This window comes from Maylandia zebra, linkage group LG13, assembly GCF_041146795.1.
Source record: "Maylandia zebra isolate NMK-2024a linkage group LG13, Mzebra_GT3a, whole genome shotgun sequence".
NCBI classification, from domain to species: domain Eukaryota; kingdom Metazoa; phylum Chordata; class Actinopteri; order Cichliformes; family Cichlidae; genus Maylandia; species Maylandia zebra.
The window spans coordinates 34,637,866-34,664,894 of NC_135179.1; the positions used below are offsets into that span (position 1 = coordinate 34,637,866).

At 42.3% G+C, this 27,029-nt stretch overlaps 2 protein-coding genes across 3 annotated transcripts; both read right to left on the reverse strand.

Annotated features, from left to right (window-relative positions):
• Positions 1-601: 601 nt before the first annotated feature.
• Positions 602-12,727, reverse strand: degs1 (delta(4)-desaturase, sphingolipid 1). Of its 2 annotated transcripts, XM_076891952.1 has the most exons (4): positions 12,575-12,727; positions 10,869-10,961; positions 2,460-3,202; positions 602-1,932 (listed from the first exon to the last, which is right to left on the reverse strand). In XM_076891952.1, the coding sequence occupies exons 3-4, from the start codon at positions 3,174-3,176 to the stop codon at positions 1,786-1,788; spliced, it is 864 nt and encodes a 287-aa protein (XP_076748067.1). In that variant the 5' UTR covers positions 3,177-3,202; positions 10,869-10,961; positions 12,575-12,727; the 3' UTR covers positions 602-1,785. The 2 variants fall into 2 exon arrangements, with proteins under 2 accessions (XP_076748067.1, XP_004572111.1); XM_004572054.3 differs by lacking the exons at positions 10,869-10,961; positions 12,575-12,727 and adding an exon at positions 8,888-9,145.
• Positions 12,728-13,286: 559 nt separating this feature from the next.
• fbxo28 (F-box protein 28) lies at positions 13,287-26,460 on the reverse strand. The gene is made up of 5 exons (XM_014411362.3): positions 26,240-26,460; positions 25,022-25,131; positions 21,927-22,065; positions 16,611-16,806; positions 13,287-16,328 (listed from the first exon to the last, which is right to left on the reverse strand). The coding sequence occupies exons 1-5, from the start codon at positions 26,426-26,428 to the stop codon at positions 15,826-15,828; spliced, it is 1,137 nt and encodes a 378-aa protein (XP_014266848.1). The 5' UTR covers positions 26,429-26,460; the 3' UTR covers positions 13,287-15,825.
• Positions 26,461-27,029: the final 569 nt, after the last annotated feature.

Below are 27,029 nucleotides of genomic sequence, written 5' to 3' on the forward strand. Positions count from 1 at the left end.
TGCTCAAGCAACAGCGCTGACTGAAGGGAAAGTGTCAGCTCAGGAATTTGTATTGAGACTGCTGTCAGTGGGAGGAGAGGGACAGGCACTGCAACGGTCTCACAGGCGATATCAAGCCAGCCCTGAACCAAAGAGAAACAACTGGCCTGTAGTTTAGTGCTCCAAAGTCCTCTTCCCACATCAAAGTCATTTCTTTTTTAAAGATTTACTTTTGGCCCTTTTCCAGACACCCTCAATATATGCAGTGAAGAGTGACAGGACAGTAGAGATTGGGCGGAACAAAAACCCATGCCGGCCAGCCGCCTCCCCATCCCAGTGAGCCAAACCGGCGCCCCACATGAAAGTATATTTCTAAATGGAAACTTGGAGGTGTCTAAAGTGCCAAAACTACCAAATGCTTTACTAACTGGCGTGGGGATCATTTTTTAGTTTTCACTCTTTTCCATTTCTATATTTATATACATATAAGTGTTCAAGGTGCATTCTCTTACTTTGCTTCCATAAGCTGTAAAATCAGACAATGGATTTCTTTCTTCAAGTTTATCACTGGCTAAAATGAGCAGCCACCTGACACACAGAGAGGACACGAAGGACCAAGACGTTTGTTTTCCAGAGTTTAATGTGACGCTGGTCTCTTTAAGGAGGAAGCAAACAGTGTGAAACATACAGCACAGTACAGAAGTGACAGGCCTGCTCCAAGCACACAGCACAAAACAGTGAGTGCACTCCTCTGCGTTTTACATCCAGAGATGTCCCACAGTGAAATCATAACAGCACCACAGTCGCCTCAGTACTGTCCACCTCATTCAGTTCAACATAAGTAAATGTGCAGGCTTAAAACATAAAGTAAAGCTAATTGTTTTAACACTTTCATCTTTTAAAGTCTTGCTCAAGAAGCAATCAACTGAGTTAAGATCACAATCATGGAAAACAAAGCTCTGGTGATCAGTTACATATGCATGTCACAAGCTCAGACATTTTCAGTCACAGGTTGGATCTTGTTGAGGATGGGCCGGGAGCCATTACAGGCCACAAAGTGTGAACATCTAAATTTCGCTTTTATGTTGGCTTTAAATGTGCATAGATGCATCACTCACAAGAAATTCAATTTATATGGAAGGAAGTTACATTTAAATACACTGTGTTTGAGCTCTAAAGTGGAAGAAAACATCTGGTTGGATCCAGCTGCTTTGCACAGCCAGCTGTGATGCTTTACTTCAGCAGAGGAATCTGTGGGGCTGGCTGCACAAAGACCTCATACTCTAACAGTTCGACTAGCGGGACAGGACGCAGACATGGAAGTTGCAGAGATCACTCCGTTAAAAAGGAAGTCCAGTCTGAATGAAGCCTCTTTGTAACAGCAAGGGTGTGTCAGAGAGAAGTGCTGCATTGTGTTAGCCCTGGGTGGACTGGCAGCCCGCCCCGGAGTTACCCTACCCCCAGTATCCGCACACAGGCTCCAGGGCCCCCACCACCTGACTTTGAGAAGCACTCAGGAAAAGTATGAATGAAGCTTTACTTTTTCGGATATCTGAACCGATTCATAGCTGTTCAGATATCAGGTCTCTGTGCAGCCAGTCCTATATTTGTCCTCGCTCTACAACACCAACAAATTAAAGCCCAGCACCACCCGTTTTTGGACCTGTTCTGTGCACACTCAGCACCTCATCCCTCTAGTCAGTTTAGCCCACATGTGGAATGCACTCATCTGCAGAAGCTGTTAATTTTTTCAAAGTGGAAAGGCTGCCTTTACAGCGGACACACAGCAGTGTTCCCACAGTGGCGTTACTCCTGTTTGACCTCTCCCTTCAGCTTTCTCTTGATTCGTGAATATGGGCTTATGGTATCGTCCATGATGAAGTCATATAGGACCTTCACCCAAGATGTGTACTGAGGCAGGTCAGCGTAATACTCTGCAGCAATTTCCTTTACCTGAAAACAAAACACAAGAAATGGACACATCACAACTTTCTCCATTTACTCACTATACAATTTTCTTTCATGCTTGAGACATAATGATTTTACTGTTTCTGCACAAATTACACTGGTGGTGGTGAAATCAAACTCCTGTGAAAGCCTGCTGCTCACAGATAACTTCATGTTCCTTTAGGATTTTCAATGCTGATTTCAGTTTCTTTCATATCTCAGGTTACAGAGGGGCAGGGATCCTTTATTGTTCTCCTGAGTACATTCAATCACAATATTCTGTATAATTTTAATATTGAACCAAATCAAATCATGGAGTACAGCTTTACTGTTCTATTAGGCAGGTTTTATGCGACAAATCTAGTTCTCGGCTGAAGAATGTTTTTAACCATTGCAGTTTCTCTCTCAGAACGACTGCCTAAACCATCTGTTGACTTTGCATGTGTACACAACAATGTGACATTAGCAGGGAACTAACTCCAGTGGTCAGGATGTGTGGGTAACAACCTGCACTGTCTCTGAACTTTACTCACCATGGGCAGCCTGCGTCCTGGGATGCTGGGGAAGTCATGGTGCTCATTGTGGTAACCCACATTGAAGGTGAGCAGATTGAGAGAGCCGTAATAAGAGTAGGTCTCGTGACCCTTCAGGAACATGTAGTGCTCAGCTATGAAGTGGCCAGAAATTGGATGCAAGCCCATTCCCAGCATGGAGCCAGCCAACATGTAGACCACAGGCTTAGCCCCCCACAGCCAGTAGAGCAGAACATTGAAGGTGACCTGGAAAGCCACATTGGTCATCTCAAGCTGAGTGATGGGTTTAGGGTTAATGCAAAGGGGCCGTATAGCATAGAAAAGTGGCTGCAGAATAATCCAGATAAACTTGCGAAAGCGAGTGCAGAAAAACCAGCCTTCAAAATCAGTGGGGATATCTACATCAATCCCATCTCCACCCAGGTAGCGATGATGATCCAGGTGATAGCGTTTGAAAGACGCAGAGTAGGGCAGGCCGATCGGCAGGTTGGCAAAGATGGCAAAGTAGCGGTTCCACATGGCTTTGTTATTTCCAAATGCTGTATTGTGGGAGATCTCGTGAATAGCAAGGGTCATTGAGTGGTTGATGCAACTGCCAAATGCATAAGTCCAAAACAGAACCCATTTCCAGTCCAAGTCCTTGACCAGGTAGAAAGCTACAAACTGTATCACCACCATCATGCACACGATCCACTTCAACCTCGGGTCAGGACCCATCAGCGTTTTGATTTTTGGATATTTGGCTGCAAGATAAACACAGGAGACTCAAAGTCAGTTCAGTCAACATTCAAATGCTGAAAAGAAGACAATCGCAACCTCACGAGGTAAAGCTGCGCTCCTAATTAAACGTTACACTCTTCATACAAAGTTGTAGACAATGATATCCTTGAATTAAGACTATTTATGAATTTGGAACACATGTATCCTTGTTAAATTTGAAAAACACTACTGCATTTTGCTAATCAGTCATTTAAAACTGCTGCCATAAATAGTATTTCGATCTTATTTTAATGGCTGACTCAAGAATAATAAACACTTCAGGACACTTTAAGAGACTTGCTGAAGACAGTGTTTCGCTCAAGCCTTTTCCACAGGTTCATGTGATTAAACATGTTTCATTTACATTAAAGCATCACATTTTTTCCATAAAAAAAAAGAAAAAAAAAAAGCATAGATTACAAAACCAAATTTGGTCAAGGCAATGTTAAAACAGCAACAACCCCCACCACTTAATTAGTGACCTGGGTGTCGATTCTCTCTGTATCTTCCTGTCCTTTCATAAAACCTTTGACCCCAACACCACAAAGCTAATATCAGAATCAGAATACTTTATTGATCCCTGGGGGAAATTATTTTTTGTTACAGTACTCCATTATAAACCAACATTAAGACAAGACAGACAATACACTAACTAAGAATAGTACAATATATACATATATATACATGCATACATAAGTCACTCATAAATAAATATTTGGAAAAGAAACATGTGTAGCTGTAGCAGCAAACAGTGTGTTAAGTGGATGCGTTGTACAGGGAGCCACAGGCAGGAATGATTTCCTGTGTCGTTCAGTGGTGCTTTTCGGTAATCTCAGTCTCTCACTGAACGAGCTCCTGTGACTGACCAACATGTCATGGAGTGGGTGGGAGGTGTTATCCAACATTGTCTTTATCTTGGACAGCATCCGCCTCTCCGACACCACCTTGAGGGTGTCCAGCTCCATCCCCACAACATTGCTGGCCTTACGGATTAGTTTATTAAGTCTGTTGGCATCTGCGACCCTCAGCCTGCTCCCCCAGCATGCAACAGCATACAGGATCGCACTGGCCACCACAGACTCATAGAAAATCCTCAGCATTTTCTGGCAGATGTTGAAGGACCTCAATCGCCTCAAAAAATAGAGACGACTCTGGCCCTTCCTGTAAAGTGCTGTGGTGTTTTTAGCCCAGTCCAGTTTATTGTCAATGTGAACTCCAAGGTATTTATAGTCCTCCACAATGTCCACACTGACCCCCTGGATTGAAACAGGGGTCAAGTGTTTCCTGGTCTTCCTGAAGTCCACGATCAGTTCCTTGGTCTTTGCCACGTTGAGCTGCAGATGATTCTGCTCACACACGTGACAAAGGAGTTGACCACAGCCCGGTACTCTGTCTCATCATCCCTGCTGATGCATCCAACCACCGCAGAGTCATCAGAAAACTTCTGAAGATGGAGGTCTCTGTGCAGTGGCTGAAGTCTGTGGTGTAGAGGGTGAAGAGGAAGGGGGAGAGGACAGTCCCCTGTGGTGCCCCTGTGTTGCTAATCACCTTGTCAGACACACACTGTGGGAGACGTACATATTGTGGTCTTCCTGTCAGGTAATCAACAATCCAGGACACCAGAGAAGCATCCACCTGCATCGCTGCTAACTTATCACCCAGGAGGGTCGGCCTGATGGTGTTGAAAGCACTGGAAAAGTCAAAAAACATGACCCTCACAGTGCTCGCCGGCTGGTCCAGATGGGTGTAGACACGATTGAGCAGGTAGATGATGGCGTCCTCAGTTCCGAGACGAGGCTGATAAGCGAACTGAAGGGGATCCAGATGTGGTCTTACTATGGGTCGCAGCTGGTCCAGGATGAGCCTTTCCAGGGTCTTCATGATGTGGGAGGTCAGTGCCACGGGCCTGTAATCCTGGGGGCCACTGGGACGTGGCGTCTTTGGTACAGGGACGAGGCATGATGTCTTCCACATCACCGGGACCCTCTGCAGACTCAGACTCAGTTTCAACTCGTCGGCTCTATTCTCACCTCCCTCAGCTCCCCTGCTGTTGGTTGGCCTGAATCCAGTGATGGTCTTCATGCCCCTCCACACCTCTCTCATGCTGTTCTGCTGGAGTTTCCACTCCAGCTTCCTCCTGTAATTGTCCTTAGCCTCTCTGATCTTGTCCTTTAGTAACACCTGGATCTTCCTCACTTCCTCTTTGTTGCCCCCTCTGAAAGCCCTCTTCTTCTTGTTGAGGAGGGCTTTGATGTTCTTAGTCACCCACGGCTTGTTATTTGGGTAACAATGAACAGTCTGAGCTGGAACAATGGAGTCGGTGCAGAAAGTTATGTAGCCTGTGATTAGGGCTGCCACAAACGATTATTTTGATAGTCGACTAGTCACCGATTATTTTTGCGATTAGTCGACTAATCAGATCATCATCCATTGGACGTACAGCGTACAGCTTATTGCACCAGCAGCATCTGCTCTTATATAACTATCATTAGCTTACAGCTTGAAGTGTTTGTGCTAACTAAAAATAAAGACAAGATGGTAGTTTATTAATTTTTAATGAAATTTGCAGATTGTTTCGGTGAAGTTTAATAAACTCCTTGCTTTCTAAAATATAACAGGACACCGGAGTATATTCTCCAGCGTCTCACACTTCTGATAATCAGCTGTCTGCTTGACAGTTTTAGCTGTGCAAAAACTATAACTTTAATCTCAGCCAAACCGATTTACTCAGGAACAAATAAAATACTAAAGAAAGCCAAACAATAACATTTAAGTTATCTAAGTGACTTATATATATGTTTAACCTGACTAGCGAAAGACGGCGGTGGGTTTGAAAACGATTTGCCGGGAGTCCGGTGTTCTCACGGCTCTAGTTAGCCTTGCCCCCGGCTCGCTAACGAGCTAGTGGGTAACAGACGTCTCCGAAAACGTCGGAGCGCTTTTGAAAATATGCGGTGTCTTGATAAACTGAGCAGATATTTGAGGTTTACACAGCTACATTCTCGCCTGAAAATATGTTAAACGTTTATTTTGTGACCCAGAAAGAATAATAAGAGTAAAGTTAAAACTAACTAGCTGCCGCCATTGTTGACAACTGCGCTGGGCTGCGCTATGAATTCTGGGACACAGCTTCTTCTTCTTCGGGGTTTAACGGCAGCTGGCATCCTTGTACATGCAGTGCTGCCATCTTCTGTTTCAGTCCGTTATTACACTCTTAAATCCTACTACTCATTCCTGCGTCCTTTGTGATCTTATAAAGCTTCAAACGATGCGTCGACTATTAAATTAGTCGTCGACGATTTTAATAGTCGACATAATCGTGACTAGTCGACTAATCGTGGCAGCCCTACCTGTGATACACTCAGTAAGCCCATTGATGTCCTCGGCGTGAGGCTCACAGAGTGTTTCCCAGTTGGTCAACTTGAAACAGCCCTGTAGTTCTGCTAAGGCCTCCTCTGACCACCTCCTAACAGTCCTGGTGGTCACAGGTTCCCTCCTCACAATTGGCACATAGCGGGGGGTGAGGTGAATCAGGTTATGATCTGACCTACCAAGTGGGGGGAGGGAGGAGGAGCTGTATGCATCCTTGACGTTAGCATACAGTAAGTCTAAAATTTTCTCTCCCCTGGTAGTCATGTTTTATAATCATGATACATTTGTACCTACATGACAGATGCATTTCAAAAATCCAAAAGATCCAGTTTAACATGTAAAGACAAACAGACTAGTTATAAACCCCAAGACTTATGGAAAAATACCCTTTGAAAGGTTATTGTACATAATTAGAACTATGCCTGGGGGGGGGGGGGACACAAACTGAATTTATTTTGTGAAAATAAACATAATCAAAGAGATCTCCTTAGCTTTAGTCTGCTAAAGTATGTTACTACACCTTGCCTGATGGCGCTTTGATGGACAAGTTTATTGAGTTTACTAGAGCCTACAAGACTGAAAGCCAACGTTCAGCATATGACCTACAACACAGAAATACTTGAAAAGACTAAAACTAACACTGAAACTAATACTTAAACTAAAACTCAATGTGCTGCAATGGATTAAGTCCACAACTTAATCTGACTGAACTCCACTGACGTGCAATGAAAGGTGCAATAGAAATAAAATGGATTAAAAATTTGAATGACTCAAACCTTTAACAACCTCAGTCAAAACAAGACGAAAGCCAGCTCAAGCCACGTAAGTATAAGCTGTTGACTCATTTCAGATTCACTCAGGTTAAAAGAGCAAACTCACAGGGCCTCCAGGCTACATATATTTGCACAAAACGTGGGACCTTACAGCAGAGAGATGTGTCTCAACACATCCTGTGTCACACCATGCTGCCTCCACTACTAGAGCAAGATGGCTCTCAGAGGGAGGGACCTGAGACCACATACAGTTAAGCTCTTTACAAGCAAATATGTATGGACATACAAACTACATTGGACCAAGTAGCCAATATTTAGTAGGGGCACAATTCACAAAGTTTGGAGGTATATAATCGCAAAGACCTTGCAATATGTGACATAAAAACAACTTGTCTGTGAAGGTTCTCAGTCATAAAAACAACTTAAAATGCTGTAAGGAAAAAAAACTCAGTGAACTTAAAGTATTGTGAAATCTCTGTGTGAAAGTGTGACTCTCCTCAGTGAAAAAGACACTAGAAATGCAAAAGAAACACTGATCACTGTCCTCTTGGTCCAGTGGCTAAAGCAGACCACCTGATTCAGAGAAAAAGGCACTTTGACACAATGAACGCTTTGTGTGTTTGAAAGAAGAAAAGCAGCATTCAATGTGAGTCAGCTGCCTATAGTTACTAATGTGAATCATATATGTAGAGAGAGAGACATCATGGTTCTGATTATTTAGTTTTCGAGCGAAAATGCAAAAAAGTTTATGTACGTCTTTCAGTTTCATGTCACGATAATTCATTATCTTTGGGTTTGAACTCTGAAACAAAAAAAAAAAAAAAAAAAAGAGTCCTTGGAAATTAGCTATACCACTTAAACTAAAAACCAGAACAAACTTTAAAAAAAAAAAAAAACCCAATACGTACGGAGCATACTGTAGTTTTTATACTGGCTATTGTCAAATTGCAATACTTTTCCTTTTTTGTTTGCAATGCTTTAACTATACCAAGTGTGGGGCGAGAATGTGATATAATATGTGCGTTTAACGCTTAAAATCTGCCCCCAAAGTCAACAAACCACTCCTGACAGGCACCGAGAGCACCGGTTATGTGTCAAACCGTTACTGCAGTTTTCCCAAGAGAAACTTAGGGAGTGGCACATAACCACTGCGAGAACTCCCCATTTGCTAGCCTCACATAATATTAGTTGGGTCGAATGGCCTAAATAGCTGGAACTTCCTTGTGTGCGCGAGCGCGTGTCCATGTCAAATTGTGTAACTGAACGATAGTGGTTCTCACTGTGGGTTAAATATTGAGCAAAGTTGGCCTGATAGCTAACATATACGGGTGCATAAGGAACCGTTAGCTTGAAACTAATTAGCAACTTACCGTTGCTTAAAACTACTCAAAAAACTAAGCCTTTATGGTGTCGGGGTGTGCAATTAGACGGTTTAACGAAAGTTAGTCGTCAAAAGCCAAACTTGGTTATACCTTTGTTAACTATGGATTTATGCGCAATTTGCTAACGGATAAGCTAGCTCACCCAAAATCGCTTTTCTCCTGTCAGCATGCGGCTGGTCCGTATAAACCCATTCGTAGTCCTCACGGGCGACTCGGTTTCCCATCTTTGTGACTACTGTAGTGAGAGGTTTACAGCACTTCTCCAAAAAGTAATAGCACAAGGTCGTTTCTTTAAAAGAAACTTCTTTGCCTCCCTTCCTTTCGTCTTTGATGGCCCGACGCTGACGTGCGCAAAAGCCGGCAGGCTGCAGACTCCGCCCCCCGGTGGCCTGTCGTCACGTAACAGCGAACACCGTTACGTGACGACAACCTTGTTTTAAGGCTGTTGCTATGTCAACAAACTAACATTTCAGCGAAACATATATTTACAGAATATATCTTGAGGGTTTTTTGTTTTTCTTGAGTTAGCACCTCAAAAATCGTCAAACCTCTTGACTTGGAGTGAAAATAGTTCACCGCATACCTGAGCAAGTTAAATAACTGAGATTCTTTTATTCTCCAGTTGTGTGTTCATATCCTTTTTAAAAGTGACATTAAATTAAACTGTTGTGAAATGAAAATGTGACAGTAAAAAACAAGTGTAAAACAGGACATTCTCTGAGCAGAAATACTAAGGCTTTGAGCAGGGCCGTGCAGAGATGTTTGAAGGGGCATGTGCTCAAAGTTAAAAGAGGGCACCAACAACCAGGCTGAACCTCCATTCATCAAGAATCTAATATGGAATCACATCTTACTATATCACTGTCATCAGCAGTGTTGGTCAAGTTACTTGAAAAAAGTAATCAGTAACTAATTACTGATTACTTCCCCCCAAAAGTAATCCCGTTACTTTACTGATTACTTATTTTCAAAAGTAATTAATTACTTAGTTACTTTTAAAAACACAATTTACAACCTGAAGAGGTGAAAAAGCGATAGATCTTTCAGCCCAATTCTACTTTTTCTGCATAATCCATCATACAAAATGTAATCAAATGGAAAAGTCTCTTTTTAAAACTTGTTTTATTAGTTTTAATCTTTTAACTTTATGCATCAAGCAAACATTTAATTATATGCAACATTCACTGACTGGAACAAATTTATTTAATATTTAAACCTATTTTCTGCACATTCCAGCACATAAAATAATTTTTTGTGTGTGTTTACACTCAGTCTTTCAAATAGATGCAAGTAAAACACAGCAGAAAATAAATAAAGTCACAGACTCAGCGGTCCTGTTGCTCTATTTTCACCTGTAAAGCAGGACTACGGTAGGCGGAGGTTTACCGTGGTGCAGGTGTGCCGCAGCGGTCAGTGGAAGAATCCACGAGTTTCTCTGTGAGTTTCCCATTACGTCGTAGCTACTCGGTGCTTGTTGGAAGTTTAGGGGTTTTTTCGCTGTAAAAAGAAGTTTTCTTCCCACGCACGATGGACACTAATGTTTTTGTCACTTTTTATGGAATCAAACTCAAAGTAAGGTCAGTACTTCCACGCTTTAAACGCTGCACGCTCATACTCTCTCCCGCACTCGATATGTGATCCATTGTTGATCTGCACACAGCTGTTGTCACGAACGTCGCACTCGCTTACCTCACTGTCATGAGACATTCTTGCAAAAAAAAAAATCACGGTTTTAGTAACGCAGTAATGCAGCGTTCCTACGGCAAAGTAACGGTAATCTAATTACCGTTTTTGCAATAGTAATCCCTTACTTTACTTGTTACTTGAAAAAAGTAATCGGATTTACAGTAATGCGTTACAAGTAACGCGTTACTGCCCATCTCTGGTCATCAGGCAGGGACAATGCAAAGCAAATGTAGCCTATGTTTTACCTGATGTGTAAAATGTTGCTGTTGAGCAGTTGCTGCTGCTCCTGCTGCAGACAGTGCTGGAGGGGCGGGGGCGATCTCAAAACATTAAACAAGTGTTTTAGATAATAATAAACTTCAAAGACTATTCATACGGACATACTTACTAGTACATATCATCATCCAGAGTAAAGTCACAGAGAAGCGTGTACTCACCTTTGCTGTTGTTGCCACTTTGTAAAGTTTGAGTTTCTAATGAGGGTCAGTGTTGCCAGATTGGGTTGATGCTCTAATCCAGCCAGATGTTGTCTATCAATCAAACATAACCATTAAATAGCAGACCAAGCATCACTGCATTAAACACAAAAGAACAGTAAACTGGGTTTGCCAGCTGAATGACTGACTGTCTTTGCATCAGAAATGATTAAATGTATATATTTGTAGTTTCACTTTATTTATTCATATACTGCTGTATTTAAATGTTGTATTTAAATGCAAGTCAAACTTGCATCAGCACAACTAAATTCTCCACCTGTCCCTAGCAGCCAGTGGGAACACAGATGAAGGGAACGCTGGTTTAAGGTGCTTCTGAATTCTGAAAAAAAAAAAAAAATTCTCAACAGGTTCTTCATCAATCAGCCTATTATTGCTTCATACATCTGCTTTTTTTAAAACTCCGTAAGGGACTTTTAAGAGCCATGTCAGTCTGTTGTAAATGTGTTTTAGGGCTCAGTTTCTGCCTTTATTGTTCTCTGTCTTGTGTGGTTTTTCTGTGTGTTTGTTCATTTATTTTTCCGTCCATCACCATGAGTGACTTCAAGCTCTGTTAATGGTCCTGGATAATGTGACTGATCAGCAGGAACTAATTGATGAGCTTCAACATACTGATGACTTGCTTGGTGAGGAAGCTCCCGTTTGAATTAACACCATGGGCACTTTTAGATTTCAACACCGGTGGTTGATTGTTACACTCTGGAAATGAAATGAAGGTTCGTGTTATTAAGCCAATAAATTATGAAAAACTGGGTTTAGATTCTTGGTGAAAAATGTGTTCATGACGGGGCAGAGTTCTTGCATTTTGTGTAAATTTAAGCATATAACAATTTGATTATTGCTTAATAAAAAATAAAAAAAAGACAAACTGAAGCTACACAACACAGGGGGTTTACAAACACAAGTCTCACTTATTGGCTTACTTATTTATTCTATACGCTGTACAGCACATAAAAATTCACATTTTATGACTGGAATGTTTATTTATCTGGGCTAAAGAAAATTTATATGAAACGCGTATACTGCATATTTGCACCATACATAATGCATATTGCAGGAAGTAACACCTGTATGGGCAGAAATCTGTGCCATCAGAAACTGAATTTGAATAAGTTCAATTTGAATTTGAATTGCTCCGATTGAATCTGAATTGTAACTTGAATAAATGCTTTTGAAAACTGAATTTGAATTAGTCTAATTTGAAATTGAATTTATGGTTTGAAAATGATCATCACTAAATTGAAATTGAATTTATGGTTTGAAAATGAATTGATCCAGTAATGCTGCACTAATGAATTAGACTAACTATTCACTTTAGCTAAAGTTATTAAGTTAGCTAAAGAGTTGGGATGCTGTGTAAGACATATATAAAGCTAAAACACAAAGGTTTGGACACCGTTTTGCATGTTTCCCTACTGTAGGGGTCTCTGCAAGCATACAGAGGGGGTACTCTGACAGGGTCCAAGATGACAGCTTTGGAATTCTACTAGAAACAGTCGATCATATTTGTTGTCAAAGCTGAATTCAGGGCAAACTACGCTAAATTAGCGTTTTTAGCTAGCAGCTACAATAAGCATAAAAGTTACCGTACGGCTATCATTTGTTAACATGACGCTTGTTCTTATACATGTAATACATTTATTACCAACCTGAGAGTTTATCCGCTGGTCATTCGACATGACGAATGACTTCTGAAGTCTTAATTCAGCTCAAGACGCTGTAGATTCCCGTCAGTAACACTTTCGGTCCGCTAGTAAAACGTAGTTCTATTAATCTGCGCTTGAACCGGAACCGGATGTAAGTTCCAAAAAACTGAATTTTGGAACTGAAATTGAATTGTAGAACTGAAACTGAATGGTGAGAAGTGAAACTGAAATTATTCGAGAGCTGAATTTTTAAAGGATAAAATGCAGTTTCAAAGCAAATCAATTCATTTTCAAAATATAAATTCAATTTCAATTTAGTGATGATCATTTTCAAACCATAAATTCAAATTCAAATTGAACTTATTCAAATTCAGTTTCTGATGGCACAGATTTCTGCCCATATGTTTAAAAAATGGCTTTGATTTGGATGCAGTCTCATTGCCACACTGCAGCGTACCAGCACAGCACTCCAGTTAGTTAGTCATCAGAACTGGTTTCCTGTCTCCAGCACGAACATTTCCTGTTATTGTTTTTATTTCTTTCGTGCCAATGTCATGTATCCACCAAAATGGATAATACGACCGACCACACAAGCAAAGAATGATGTCAATTACATTTGTTTTACTACCAAACGTAATGAATGTATATGATGAATGAACACTCAAATATTAACATTAAATCTACAGCTTCATGTTTACAATCAGAGATACACAAATGTGTTAGCTGATTTTTAATAGGTTTGATTTGTACACCAGTAACAGTAATGTGTGCAACAAGACTGTACAATTAGCCCCAACTCAAAAGATAGTTTTCTTGGCATACGTACATGAAATAATTCACAATCTGCACTTTAAAATACATGAAGAATACAGTAAGGTTTTCTAGACTGAGACGCAGTCTCAGATGGAACCACCAGATTACATCTTCTTGTGCTTTGTTGCCTTGTGTCTTCATAATAGACACGTGAGATGCATTTCCAAAATGTCTTTACCAAATGAATGTGCCATGTGTTAGTTCAGGTCATCCAAAGAACAGAAACACTTGGAACAAGGAAAACACAAGTGCAGCCACAAGGCAACAAAACAAGTTTGTACAGAGAAGGAAGCAGGCAGTCTAACGGTAATCGGTTCCCACTGCCACCATCTATTTGTGCAAAAAAGTCCAAAAATCAGGTTCACTCCCTCGTCTTTTTCAGGTGGAGGCAGAAGTCTCAGGAAGAGTTTCAAAACATAAGGAAAAAACAAAAATCAGCTGGCATTTGGGACAAAGTGAGAAAAACCTGCAAGTTTTAGAAGTGACCTTTGAAATGCAATCTTGTTCTGGTTTTTTCCTTCCTTCTTTTCCCCCACATGTACTTCTACACTTGTGTTTTTCTCTGGGTTTACTGAAGTACTACAAGTCCTAAGCTGGGGAGAAGCCCAGTATGAGCCAGCGGGGATTCTATATTTGCAATTCAATACTGGAGGAGTGTTTACATGATCTGACAACGACATCCCAGAAATCTTAAAAGCTCAAAAAAGTATAAGAAGCAAACAACTGATCGTTGTTTTCATTTAGACCTCAGAAACGGACTAAAACCTTCAGATCTTCATCAGCAGACGAGGTTGGCCAAATGTTGTATCAAGCAACATGTGGCTGAAAATGTCGATAAAAGCCAGCAAGTGACACCAGGTTACATTTATTGAGTTAAAGTACTTAATTCAAGGTCGTCTCAGTTTTCAGACTGTTAGCAAAGTGAAAGTATTAAAAGGATTGTGCAAGCCTGCCAAAGTTAGGCCTTGTGTGTCTCCAGTTTGTGCAGTCAGGACAGACTACACAATGAAACCCCCCCAGGGTAAAACACTGACCTGTACTGGAGTACATGTTGTGTACAGTGAATATGCAGAATGTTTGAAGCTCATATCAGGCTTCTCACGTTATTCAGAGAACAGATGCAAAACACCAGTTTGCCATCAAGGTCAGTTTTATAGTATTTTTATCCTCAGCACAGCTCATACAGTAATGCATCATATAACAGCCAAATATGGACATGAGGGGCTTCAAACGCATGACTGCTTTCATATTCAGCACAGCATGGCTCCTGTGCTCTCTGCTGCTTCTGTAAAGAGTGGAAAGAAACTGATGTGCATATTCCCCCCCAAAGAGCTTGACATGACAGTTTGGCCTTCTCCTCCTTTCAGCCGTGCTTTTCATGAAGATTCAAGAATTCATCAAAAACTCATCTGAGCAGCAGCTCTTGAAAAAAAAGAAAAAGCGAGCTACTACAAAGAAATAAACCACTGACTATTTCATCGATTCATATTGCACTTAGCCAAACTTAGAAAGAAGCTGTTGCAACTGATTTAGACCCCTGTGAAGATCACTAACTACTGACAACATGCAACCGCAGTTAGGCTGTTCCAGGAGCATCACACTTCCTATTTTCATTCGATATCCTTTAGTAGTTTATGTTCCCAAAATGACAAATATGAACATTTTCTTAACAAACAGGAAATGCATTAAATCACATGTGCAAGGTGACTTCTGTTAACAAGGCTGCAAATATAAGCATCTTCATTTGAGAGTACAGTCATTTCAATGAAACAACCTTTTTAGAGGCAAATAGCCAACCACCCACCTATACCCTTATTGATTTAAGTGGTTCAGAAGCCTTGCAAGGACTGGCCAACAAACCCTATGTGCAGAACCAGGACACTGATGAATGGAGCATAAGAAAAAACATTGTGTAGTCAAAGCCTAATGTCTTCTATAGAGTTACATTATCATGCAGGTAGTGATAAATCATCAGCAAGTCACTCTGTCACCCTAGGTCACACTGTAGTCTGACTCAGTCCACTGCCTGAAATCACTACATCGCCACATGTGGAGTAATCCACTGCTCAAAGTAGAAACTACAACGTGGAGTAGCTGAGAACGGGACCTTTTTAAAGGTGAAACTATAAACTAGTGACGTGTTTACACAGTAATGTATTATTTAGGCGAGTCTTTAACAAAAGGAAAATCAGACATTAACAGTTCTGTAACGACAAACCTAACCATGTGCAAAGTCCTGGATGACATTCAGGGTTCAGTGCTTTGGTTGTGGACAGCAGAGAATTATTCCACACCACAGCAGGTGGTGTCAGCGCTGTGTGTGAGACAGTATACAGGAAGTGTGTTGGTGGAGTGGCTGATAACTCTGGGCACTGGTTTAAGATGTGATCAGTCAGACCTTAAAAATCAAAATAACTTGAGCTAAATGACACACGAGTTTCTCATTTCTTGCTGCGCAGCCGTTTGGATTGCCGTGGAAGGTCTGAGCTTTTTCTGGTGCGTTTTAGCGAAGACCCTACCTCACCCTCTGTCTCCCTGGGTGAGGCTGCAGCCACGCCTGTCAAGACAGCAGCAGATGTGCTGGCAGCAGTGAAAGACACAGCAGAGCTGCTGGATGTGGAGGGGACAGTTGTGTTGGGCCTGGGTCCTCCGATAGCAGCAGCGCTACTCTCCATCAGTTCACGGAGCTTGTGCTCCAGCTCTGCGAGGCGGGCGTTCTGCTCAGCGATCACCTGGCTCTGTTCCTGCAGCTTCTGCTCCTGGTCCTGCAGCTGCTTCTGCTGCTCCAGCTGCTTGACCCGAATTTCCTGCATCTCCCTCCGCAATACCGTCATCGATGCCCCGTTCACTTTCACCTGCTGCTGCACCTTGGTCATCTCAGAGCGAGAAGGTGTGTTCTTAGCCAGCAAGGACATGGTGGTCAAAGAGGTAGATGGACCTGCCACTGAGGGCACAAGACACACATCTGAGTAAAGCGTGTTCCAGAGTTAGCATAGCGTGTGATGCAGAGCGCGTGCAGAGCAGTGCAAACAACCAACGGCTGGGGTGGCACGTAAGACTAAACAGGACGATGACTTTCTCGTCTCTCACATTTAGCGACAACTCTGATACAAATGGAAAGCCACAAACGCACAACCACTGTGGCTCACATGTTGCATTTAAAACCTTGGACACCCGGTGCAATAGGGATGCGCAACTATTATTGTTTTTGTCACATTTCAATTACCTGGTGCAGAGCCAATGAGGCGACCAGACAGATCGGCTCCCGGCAGTTTCTTCTTCAGAATGGGGACGATCTTCTCATCGAAGTACTCCATGGCCATGGAGGAGATGTCCCTCAACTCCTGCAGAACCTCATGAGCTCGCTGAGGTGCTCGGGTAGAGTTCACGTAGCGCAACACGCGGTAAATCTCATCTATAACCTGATGACACACAACAGCACGTGATCAGGAGAATACAAATAACAGAGAAATAATGAGTGAAACAGGCTTTTAAAAGCTCGATGCGGCATTCATGTGTGGGGAGCTGACCTGGTCGGAAGAAACAAATTAAAAAGGCTCTGGTATGAGCCACTACTAACAGTTAAAGCATAGTTTTTAATGGTCACATGTTGAACTGTGGTGCAGCTAAGACGTCCTAAACCAGCAGCAACGGCACCAACCTGATTAAAGACGGTTTCAACATCAATAATCAAAGAAATAGTTTTCCTTTTTAATCATGCTGGTACTGTTGTTGATTTAGGGCATTTTCCTTCCACTGCAGTTCAACATGTGTGTTAAGGCCCTGGCCATATTCTGAATCAGTGTGTGTTCTGTGCCTTTAAGAGTCTCTGCAGGGCCTCCACGTGATTGGAGGAGCCGTTTTGGGCCGGCTTTGACCTGCCACCTGCTGACTGACACCCACTATGAACTGGCCATTTCAAAAACCCTGTCTCCCGCAGATGTTCCCCAGGCAGCAACAGCAGACCTGTCCTCGGCCTCCAAACTGGCAGTGCTTGATCTTGTAAATAGCACTGAAGCAGAAGGGGTGAACACCCTATTTTTTTGCACTTTTTCTCTTGTTTATTAAATTAGGGAATTAAAGGTAGTGCTTGTGTTTTGTTTAGTTTGGTTTCGAGTAGGGTTTAGGTAGCACTTCTTTGGAATAGGTTGTTTTGTTTATTATTTTGACCTTTTTTCACCCTGGAGTTTATGGTCTAAGGAGTTTGGAAAGAAAAGCATCTGGACTTCTTTAAGTTGCTTGAAGACGTCTTCGAGCAACTTAAAGAACCTTCACAGACCTGGAGTTTATGCTTTCAGTTTTGTTGTTATTGGTAGCAATAAACCTCACTCTTAGATTGACTATTGGGGGACAGGGGTGTGGAAACCCTGTCAAAGTAGCCATTCACTTTACTTGAATCTCAGTGCTAAGCTCAGATAAAATAATTATTGTGGGTGATTTTAACATCCATGTAGATGCTAAAAATGACAGCCTCAACATGGCATCTAATCTGTTATTAGACTCAATTGGCGTCTCTCAAAATGTAAAAGAACCCACCCACCACTTTAATCACACTCTAGATCTTGTTTTAACATATGGCATAGAAACTGAACATTTAACAGTGTTTCCTGATGCCCTGTACCAACACAGAGCAGAGCAGCTATCTGAACGCTACTCCAACAGAGGTCGATCATCTTGTTAATAATTTCACCTCCTCACTACGTACGACTCTGGATACTGTAGCTCCTGTGAAAACTAAGGTCTCTAATCAGAAGTACCTGACTCCGTGGTATAATTCTCAAACACGTACCCTAAAGCAGATGACTCGTAATCTGGAGAGGAAATGGCGTGTCACAAATTTAGAGGATCATCATTTAGCCTGGAGAAATAGTTTGCTGCTTTATAAGAAAGCCCTCCGCAAAGCCAGAACATCTTACTATTCATCACTGATTGAAGAAAATAAGAACAACCCCAGGTTTCTCTTCAGCTCTGTAGCCAGGCTGACAAACAGTCAGAGCTCTGTTGAGCCAACAATCCCTTTAACGTTAACTAGTAATGACTTCATGAACTTCTTCACAAATAAAATTTTTATCATTAGAGAAAAAATTACCAATAATCATCCCACAGATGTAATATTATCTACAGCTACTCTTAGTACCATTGATGTTAAGTTAGACTCTTTTTCTCCAATTGATCTTTCTGAGTTAACTTCAATAATTACTTCCTCCAAACCATCAACGTGTCTTTTAGACCCCATTCCTACAAAACTGCTCAAAGAAGTCCTGCCATTAATTAATTCTTCGATCTTAAATATGATCAACCTATCTCTAATGATCGGCTATGTACCACAGGCCTTCAAGCTGGCTGTAGTTAAACCTTTACTCAAAAAGCATCTCTAGACCCAGCAGTCTTAGCTAATTATAGGCCAATCTCCAACCTTCCTTTATATCAAACATCCTTGAAAGAGTAGTTGTCAAACAGCTAACAGATCATCTGCAGAGGAATGGTTTATTTGAAGAGTTTCAGTCAGGTTTCAGAGCTCAGCACAGCACAGAAACAGCTTTAGTGAAGGTTACAAATGATCTTCTTATGGCCTCTGACAGTGGACTCATCTCTGTGCTTGTCCTGCTAGACCTCAGTGCAGCGTTCGATACTGTCGACCATAATATCCTATTAGAGCGATTAGAACACGCTGTAGGTATTACAGGTACTGTGCTGCAGTGGTTTGTATCATATCTATCTAATAGACTCCAGTTTGTGCATGTAAATGGAGAGTCCTCTTCACACACTGAGGTTAATTATGGAGTTCCACAGGGCTCAGTGCTAGGACCAATTCTGTTTACATTATACATGCTTCCCTTAGGCAGCATCATTAGAAGACATAGCATACATTTACACTGCTATGCAGATGACACCCAGCTCTATCTGTCCATGAAGCCAGATAACACACACCAATGAGTTAAACTGCAGGAATGTCTTAAAGACATAAAGACCTGGATGGCCGCTAACTTTCTGCTTCTTAATTCAGATCAAACTGAGGTTATTGTACTCGGCCCCGAAAAGCTTAGAAATATGGTATCTAAGCAGATTCTTACTCTGGATGGCATTACCTTGGCCTCCAGTAACACTGTGAGGAACCTTGGAGTCATTTTTGACCAGGACATGTCCTTCAACGCACATATTAAACAAATATGTAAGACTGCGTTCTTCCATTTGTGCAACATCTCTAGAATTAGAAATATCCTGTCTCAGAGTGACGCTGAAAAACTAGTTCATGCATTTATTACTTCCAGGCTGGATGACTGTAATTCATTATTATCAGGATGTCCAAAAAACTCGCTGAAAAGCCTTCAGCTGATCCAAAATGCTGCAGCAAGAGTCCTGACAGGGACTAGAAAGAGAGAGCAGATTTCTCCTGTTTTGGCTTCCTGTTAAATCCAGAATTCAAAATCCTGCTCCTCACATACAAGGTCTTAAATAATCAGGCCCCATCTTATCTTAATGACCTTGTAGTACCATATCACCCTATCAGAGCACTTCGCTCTCGCTCTGCAGGCCTACTTGTTGTTCCTAGAGTATTTAAAAGTAGAATGGGAGGGAGAGCCTTCAGTTTTCAGGCCCCTCTTCTGTGGAACCAGCTTCCAGTTTGGATTCAGGAGACAGACACTATCTCTACTTTTAAGATCAGGCTTCAAACTTTCCTTTTTGCTAAAGCATATAGTTAGGGCTGGACCAGGTGACCCTGAATCCTCCCTTAGTTATGCTGCAATAGACGTAGGCTGCCGGGGGATTCCCATGATGCACTGGGTTTTTCCTTTCCAGTCACCTTTCTCGCTCACTATGTGTTAACAGACCTCTCTGCATTGAATCATATCTGTTATTAATCTCTGTCTCTCTTCCACAGCATGTCTTTATCCTGTCTTCCTTCTCTCACCCCAACCAATCACAGCAGATGGCCCCGCCCCTCCCTGAGCCTGGTTCTGCTGGAGGTTTCTTCCTGTTAAAAGGTTGTTTTTCCTTCCCACTGTTGCCAAAGTGCTGCTCACAGGGGGTCATATGATTGTTGGGCTTTTCTCTGTATCTATCATTGTAGGATCTACTGTACAATATAAAGCGCCTTGAGGCGACTGTTGTTGTAATTTGGTGCTATATAAATAAATTAGTCATGTGACAGCTGAGTGTCTCAGCCCTGGTAGTTACTTGATCAAACCCTCCTGATGATGAGCCAACTGCAGACTGATTTCCATAAACCTTAATAGGACAATGCAATCAAACTGAACAAACTAACGAGGAAGGCTGGTTCTGTTGTTGGCATGAAGCTCGTCACCCTGGAGGTGGTGATCAGGGACAGAATGCGGGCAAGACTGCTGGCAATCATGGAAAATGACTCCCCCCTACATAACACACTGGACAATCTGAAGAGCAGTTTCAGCAACAGGTTCCTTCAACCTGGCTGTCTGAGGGAACGTTACAGGAGCTCGTTCCTTCATGCTGCTGTCAGACTCTGTAATTCATCCACATCAGTCAGGTCCACAGAAATAATCACACCTCACTGCACCCTGTCACTTCTGTATACCACCATAAATACCTGCACACATACTTGTCCTTTTATATTTATATTCATATTTATACCTATATCTAGGGCCGCTCGATTATGGCAAAAATGATAATCACGATTATTTTCACTGAAATTGAGATCTCGATTATTTGACGATATTTATTTAACAATAACAATGTGTTGAATAATGACTTTAAAAAATAATATAAAATAGTGCAAATACTGATAACAGTGCAAATGTTTGCAATATAAGAAATCAATGAAAAATGTAAACGTCTGTGTTTAGTGAACTTTGCAGTGTTGCTCTGTGGTGCAGCTACACTGTAGCAAAGTTTACACACTGTGTCTACTTGATCCAGTCTGACTCCATGAACCCATAATGTTTCCACACCACTGAAGGTTTTTACCTCTTTTTAACCAACGGCAGTCACTCTCCTCTCCAAATAACTTCTGCTTAGCTTTCCGAGCTTCCCTCGGGTCCTCTTAATTGTTGTGACGCGTGTTCGAAATGCAAAGAGGTGCGCTTGATTTGCCACACGGAGCAGCGCGAGAGTAAAGCATGAGGGAGGGGCTAATAATCGGCTCAGTCATTTTTAATGATCGTTGAAAGCCCAGATCGTAATCGTGATTAAAATTAGATTAATTGAGCAGCCCTACCTATATCGCTATATTTAAAAGCACAAGAGCCATATTCAGCATCTGGATTTGACTAAAACTTGCTTTTATTGCTTTGGACTCATCTGTTTACCATCCTGCATGTAGCGCCAGACCCAGGAACAAATTATAGCATGTCACGGCAAACACCAAAGCGGGGATTCGTTTCACTTTATTAACAGACAGGGGTCCATAGAACATAAACTAAATACATAAAAAAGAAAAATAAATGTGGATTAATGTGGACTTGCTGCAAAAGGAAAAAATGAGCTTTTTAAATGAGAACTTTTCCCTTCTGTCTTGAAAACTACTGATGCTGCAGAGTTGTTTGCCAGTAGCAGCTACACTAACCTTTCCGGGGATGAAGCAACACAGGTTGGAGTCCACATATTTCATGAAGGTCATGTTGAGTAGTGAAAGGCGGGTCTCCACAGCAGCCAGGATGTCAGCGTGACGGGCCAGGGAGTGGTTTCTCCTCTCTGACTCTCTCCTGGGAGACAATGGAAACATGAAGAGAACTTTAAAGAATATCCATTTCTATGTATTGTCATTTATATCATTCATATGATCTTTTTCTTGACATCATTAAGAAAAAGATTTACTGTTCAAGACTCATTTGACTTGTTTTAGAAGTGGGATTCAAACTTGTTTGAAAAGGATCAGAAATAGAGCCTGTAACAGACACAGGAGGCACTCACAGCCAGCACAGCACAAAAGCCTGTGATGACGTCAAGAAACTATTGTAGGTTTGACTAAGAAACAACACAAAAAACCCCAAAAGAACACAGTGTCTGAAAGATGGAAGTTACTACTCCAATTAAACCTCCTTATTATATCTGTATTTGTAGGAGTTTCTCTTTCATAGAGGGCAAACGAGTGGGAGGAGAATATTGAAATGAATGACACAAACATAATTTACTGAGGTTTGGGGCATGGAGTTTACTGCCAACTGCACAAAATTAAAAGCTGAAAAGTTGTGGTTGTGAATACTAGACAAAGTGTTTAGACAGAGAAGTGCTTTCAGTGTTTAAGGGGTGTGTGTGTTTCACAGGCATAAAGTGATTTTTGGTTTATGGTGAGATGGAGGCAGATGATCCACTGAGGCGACGCCCAAAAGAAGCTGCCAAAAAAGGAGGCTGACGAGGGGACACACACACACACACACACACACACACACACACACACACACACACACACACACACACACACACACACAGTAAGGTAGACCCTACAATAATACATACAAGAGAGAGAAGATAGATACATATTGTGGACACAATACACCATGCTCACATATGCTGTAAGAATCTTGGCTTCTTGTTTACACAGAAACCAAGCAGAAGGGAAGAGAGCCTCTGACCTGCTTTTACTTTGTCTGGTAACTATTATCTGAAGCTACCAGGCCTCAGCATCAGGCCGACACCATGAACTTCACACGAAGGTCAGATAAATAGGGCTGGAATTAAAATGGTGACATACCGGCAGCTAGTGCTGGGCCATATCATACCGTTCACGGTAATACCGGTGTAATGTTGGGCAATGATAAGAAAATGAAATATGGCGATAGAATATGGGTAAAACACGCATGCACAGTGCCTTTGTTTACATACGCACACGGCGGCGACGCAGAATGAGAAGAGCGAAAGCGGATCGTTGAATGAAACCATGAACCTGAACTGGTTTGTAAAAATGCTGCAGCTTCACTGGTGTGGAACTGGTTTAGCTTTCGTCCCTCAGATACACAACAAAGCACTATTTTTGGTAGCGCATGCTAGCGGGCCGTCGTTATTACCGTGTTTTTTGGAAAATACGGCGCACTTAAAATCAATCCTTTAATTTTTCTGAAAGTCGACAGAGCCCCTTATAATCCCGTGTGCCTTATGTATGAACTCTGGTTGTGTTTACTGACCTCGAAACGATTTTATGTGCACGGCGCTCGAAAATCTGTCAAATGTTTCAGTACGACTTTGCTAAGCTACGAAGCCGCACCGCTTGATGGATTGTCGGAGCATTACGGCTATCGTAGGCGGAGCGATACGTACTGTGCTTCAACATGTTACCGTATTGTGTGTGTATAACCTCTTTTTAAGTGTTGTGGATATTATACATGGTTATGCTGAGGATGTGTCGGCCAGTTTCCACTGGAAATGCCTTTTGGTTAAACTGTCAGCGAGGAATTTGCACTGTTACGTTTTTATATAACTTTAATGCACATAAAAAACAGCTGCTTGTTTCAGTGAAAATACATAGATGGGTTTTTTTTGCACTAATACAGTTGTGGAGTTGTAAAGTATTTTGTCTGGTGTCAATTATATCGTCAGTTATATCGTTATCGCAAATTTTCAAATGTATATCGTGATAAATATTTTTGGTCATATCGCCCTGCTCTACCGGCAGCCACCAGTAGAAATGTGAAAATCCCTGATGATTTTTGGAAAACTTGACCTTTGACCTTGAGGTTAAGATTACCCGGATTTAAACTCATCCAAGATTTTTAGTAGATGCACCTATGGTTTGAATTCTACGTCGCCTCATTCTTGAGTTGTTGCATTCACAAACTTGGGTGCCCACACTGCCTGCTCATCTGGCTGGGTGATAGCAAAACCCCATCAGCCTTTTACAGCTGAGGGGTAATAAAAAGGGTCTGAAAGCTCAGACTGTGTAAAGCAGTCCCAGCCACCAGCACAAATCCCTAATAAGGACACACAAATGACCCTTCTCTTGACATTTAGGTATGAACACAAAGCTGAACCCGTATAAACGGACACTGCAGCCTGACTGATTATCAAGCTTCTTCCCTGTTGGAGTTCAGGGTCTGGCCGCTGTGGTCGGCTTAGCATTCAGTCAGTTTTCACATCACTCTGGGATCGTGGCTAGCTTAGAATTAGCATGCTATCTGTGCATGTGCTTGGAAGGAGCTGAAGTTGGGTTAGCAGCATAATGCAGCTGTTTCTATCCTGGATGCAGTTTGGACGTTACCCATCATGCTCTCGTCCTTGATGGGAATCAAGAACTTAAATCCCACCCTACTGACAGAAGCACCTTACCAGAAGGATATCATGAGAACACACTTTGTTTGTTAAGGATGTTTTATTTGGTTTTGTCTCCCAATGTCCTAACTCACCAACCAGTACCTGTAGTTTTGTTTTATGAACAATGACTTTTCCCTCCTCTGCATTTAAATACAATGCTTTCATTTAGTACAAGGTACATGTGAATTTTGTATCCCAGCTTATGAAGAATTTAGAAAAAATACTTGTGCAAGGATGAGATGATTATGACAAAAAAGCGCTCTACATAAGTGCCAGCCAATTCATTCAGATCAAGGAAAAAGTATAAAGTCATTTCCAAGCTTCTTAAAGTTGGCCAAATAATTAAATAAAGGAGAGTTCCTGAAGAAAACCAGAGTGCAGTGAGAGTGGAATAACTTGTGATGTGATACTGACCTGGGCAGCTGGGCTTTGACTTGCCTCTGGCACAGGCTGTGGTAACGCTCCACCTTCAGGAATCCCTGATTCAGGACACGCTGGCAAATCATGTCCATACGCTTGCATACCTGAAGACAGATCAGAGAGAACAGGTGGACAGGTAATCTGATGAGTACGTAGCAATTCAGAGTTTCAAGTTATTTGCCTACATGGGATTCTTGACACAGTGCTTTGGATAAAGTGGAGGGCTTCCAGTCTCTACATTCACAGTTTTAAGAGCTGATACATTGGCTCTTATCATTCCTGTTGTTTTCAAAGGAATATTTACCATCCTCTCTTACAATCCTGCTGCAAAAACTACTCCCGGATGTCACCGTTAAGGGGATCAGAGGAAAAAGCAATGGCTGAATTCTACTTTGGGTTAGACTGGAGGAAACGCTTTCTGCTGCTTAAGGAAAAAGTCCACATTTACAGAAGTCATGAAGTCACTTTGTTAAACCTGATCATCAAATATCAACAGTCATTTGACACTGACCTGATACGCATCTGCTGACACAGCTGCACCGCTCATACTGGTAAGTAAGGTATGACACAGTCCACAGAGCATTGTGTAATGACAAAAAAATCTTCATTGCACATCTTGTTTGTATTACATGTCACAATACTTTGCATCAAGAGGGGAGTGTTTAGTAGCTATGAGTATCTCAGCAGGAAAACGGTTCGTTCATCTGCAAATGTCAGTGAAAACACGGGTAGTGCACAGCAGTCTTATTACCTCACTTAGCCAGTGAGCCACGAACTCCTCAGCAAACGCAAACTAACACATGACAGCGACTGATTCTGCACAGCAGGAGAAGAACGAAGCCTCCAGGCTGTGTGCCGAGCAGACTGAAGTGTAGGTGAATGGAGCTGCGAGGCTTCTACTAACCCCACAGAGTTACACAAGGGCAGCCACGAGCCCGGTACTGGCTGCAAACAACTCCGTGACCAACACTCATCTGCGCTCTGACAGTTGTGTGATGGTGATAGTGTTGTGTCGTGTATCCCAGCCCTGCTCATCTCGGCTGTCTTGCTAATTCGAGGAGCACAATGCGGGCCGTGGCTGCAAACAGACGGCTCCAGACTGGAGCACGGATGTGAAACAGCCTGATGTCTGCGCTGCCTTTACACGAGTGCTACCCAAACAGGATTCGGAGCCCTGGCTAGCATTAGCTTTGCTGCTGTTTTTGTTCTCACCGAGCGCAGCAGGCTGATCTCATCGTAGGACAGGAAGTTGAGGATGGTCTCGATGGCCACGATGGGCAGGCCCAGCAGGGGGTTGTTCTGGTGCTGCTGGTCCGATGGAGGGGGTGTATGTCTTAGTGACACGATATCTGAGTCCAAGGACCCAACACATCCATCAACTCTCTCTATCACGGCCGCCATCTTGCTTTGAGACAGAGGAGCCGGAAATGACGTTTCAATAGGAAGCTCGTGCCATTTTTTCTTCAAAGATGGAAAAACGGAATCTGCTGTTAACAGCCAGCCGGACAGTGCGGTCCACAGTCATTTGAAACCACCATGAGCTGCAGCTCTCATATACATACATTAAATGCTGATGTGATCCTGTGTGATGAAGACAGCAGCCACACTTTGTTCATCAGAAAGTTGGTGCAGGTGAGCCAGGGCCCACACCTCACAATGTTTACTCTCTCGTGGTCTTTTCCACTGGTGTCAGAGTGGGATGGGGATGCAGTTTCACTAGGTGAGCTCTCCGCTAAATAGCCGCTGCCAGGGCTCGACTGGGACAAAAAATGGGCCCAGGCATTTTGAGCAGTTAATGCTCTACCTGGCAAAACGTTGCTAGACCCGCCCCTGCAGTTACCAGCTGTCAGCTACTTAGAAAACGATCCTGGTGTTATTTGTCTCTCAGAAACAGTTCATAACTTCCCTTCAACTCATTCATGTGACCTAAAAGGTAAACCTGTTTCTCCATCACCTGTTCAGCTCTGATGATTCAGTAAGGACATCTCCTGGTTTCATCCGA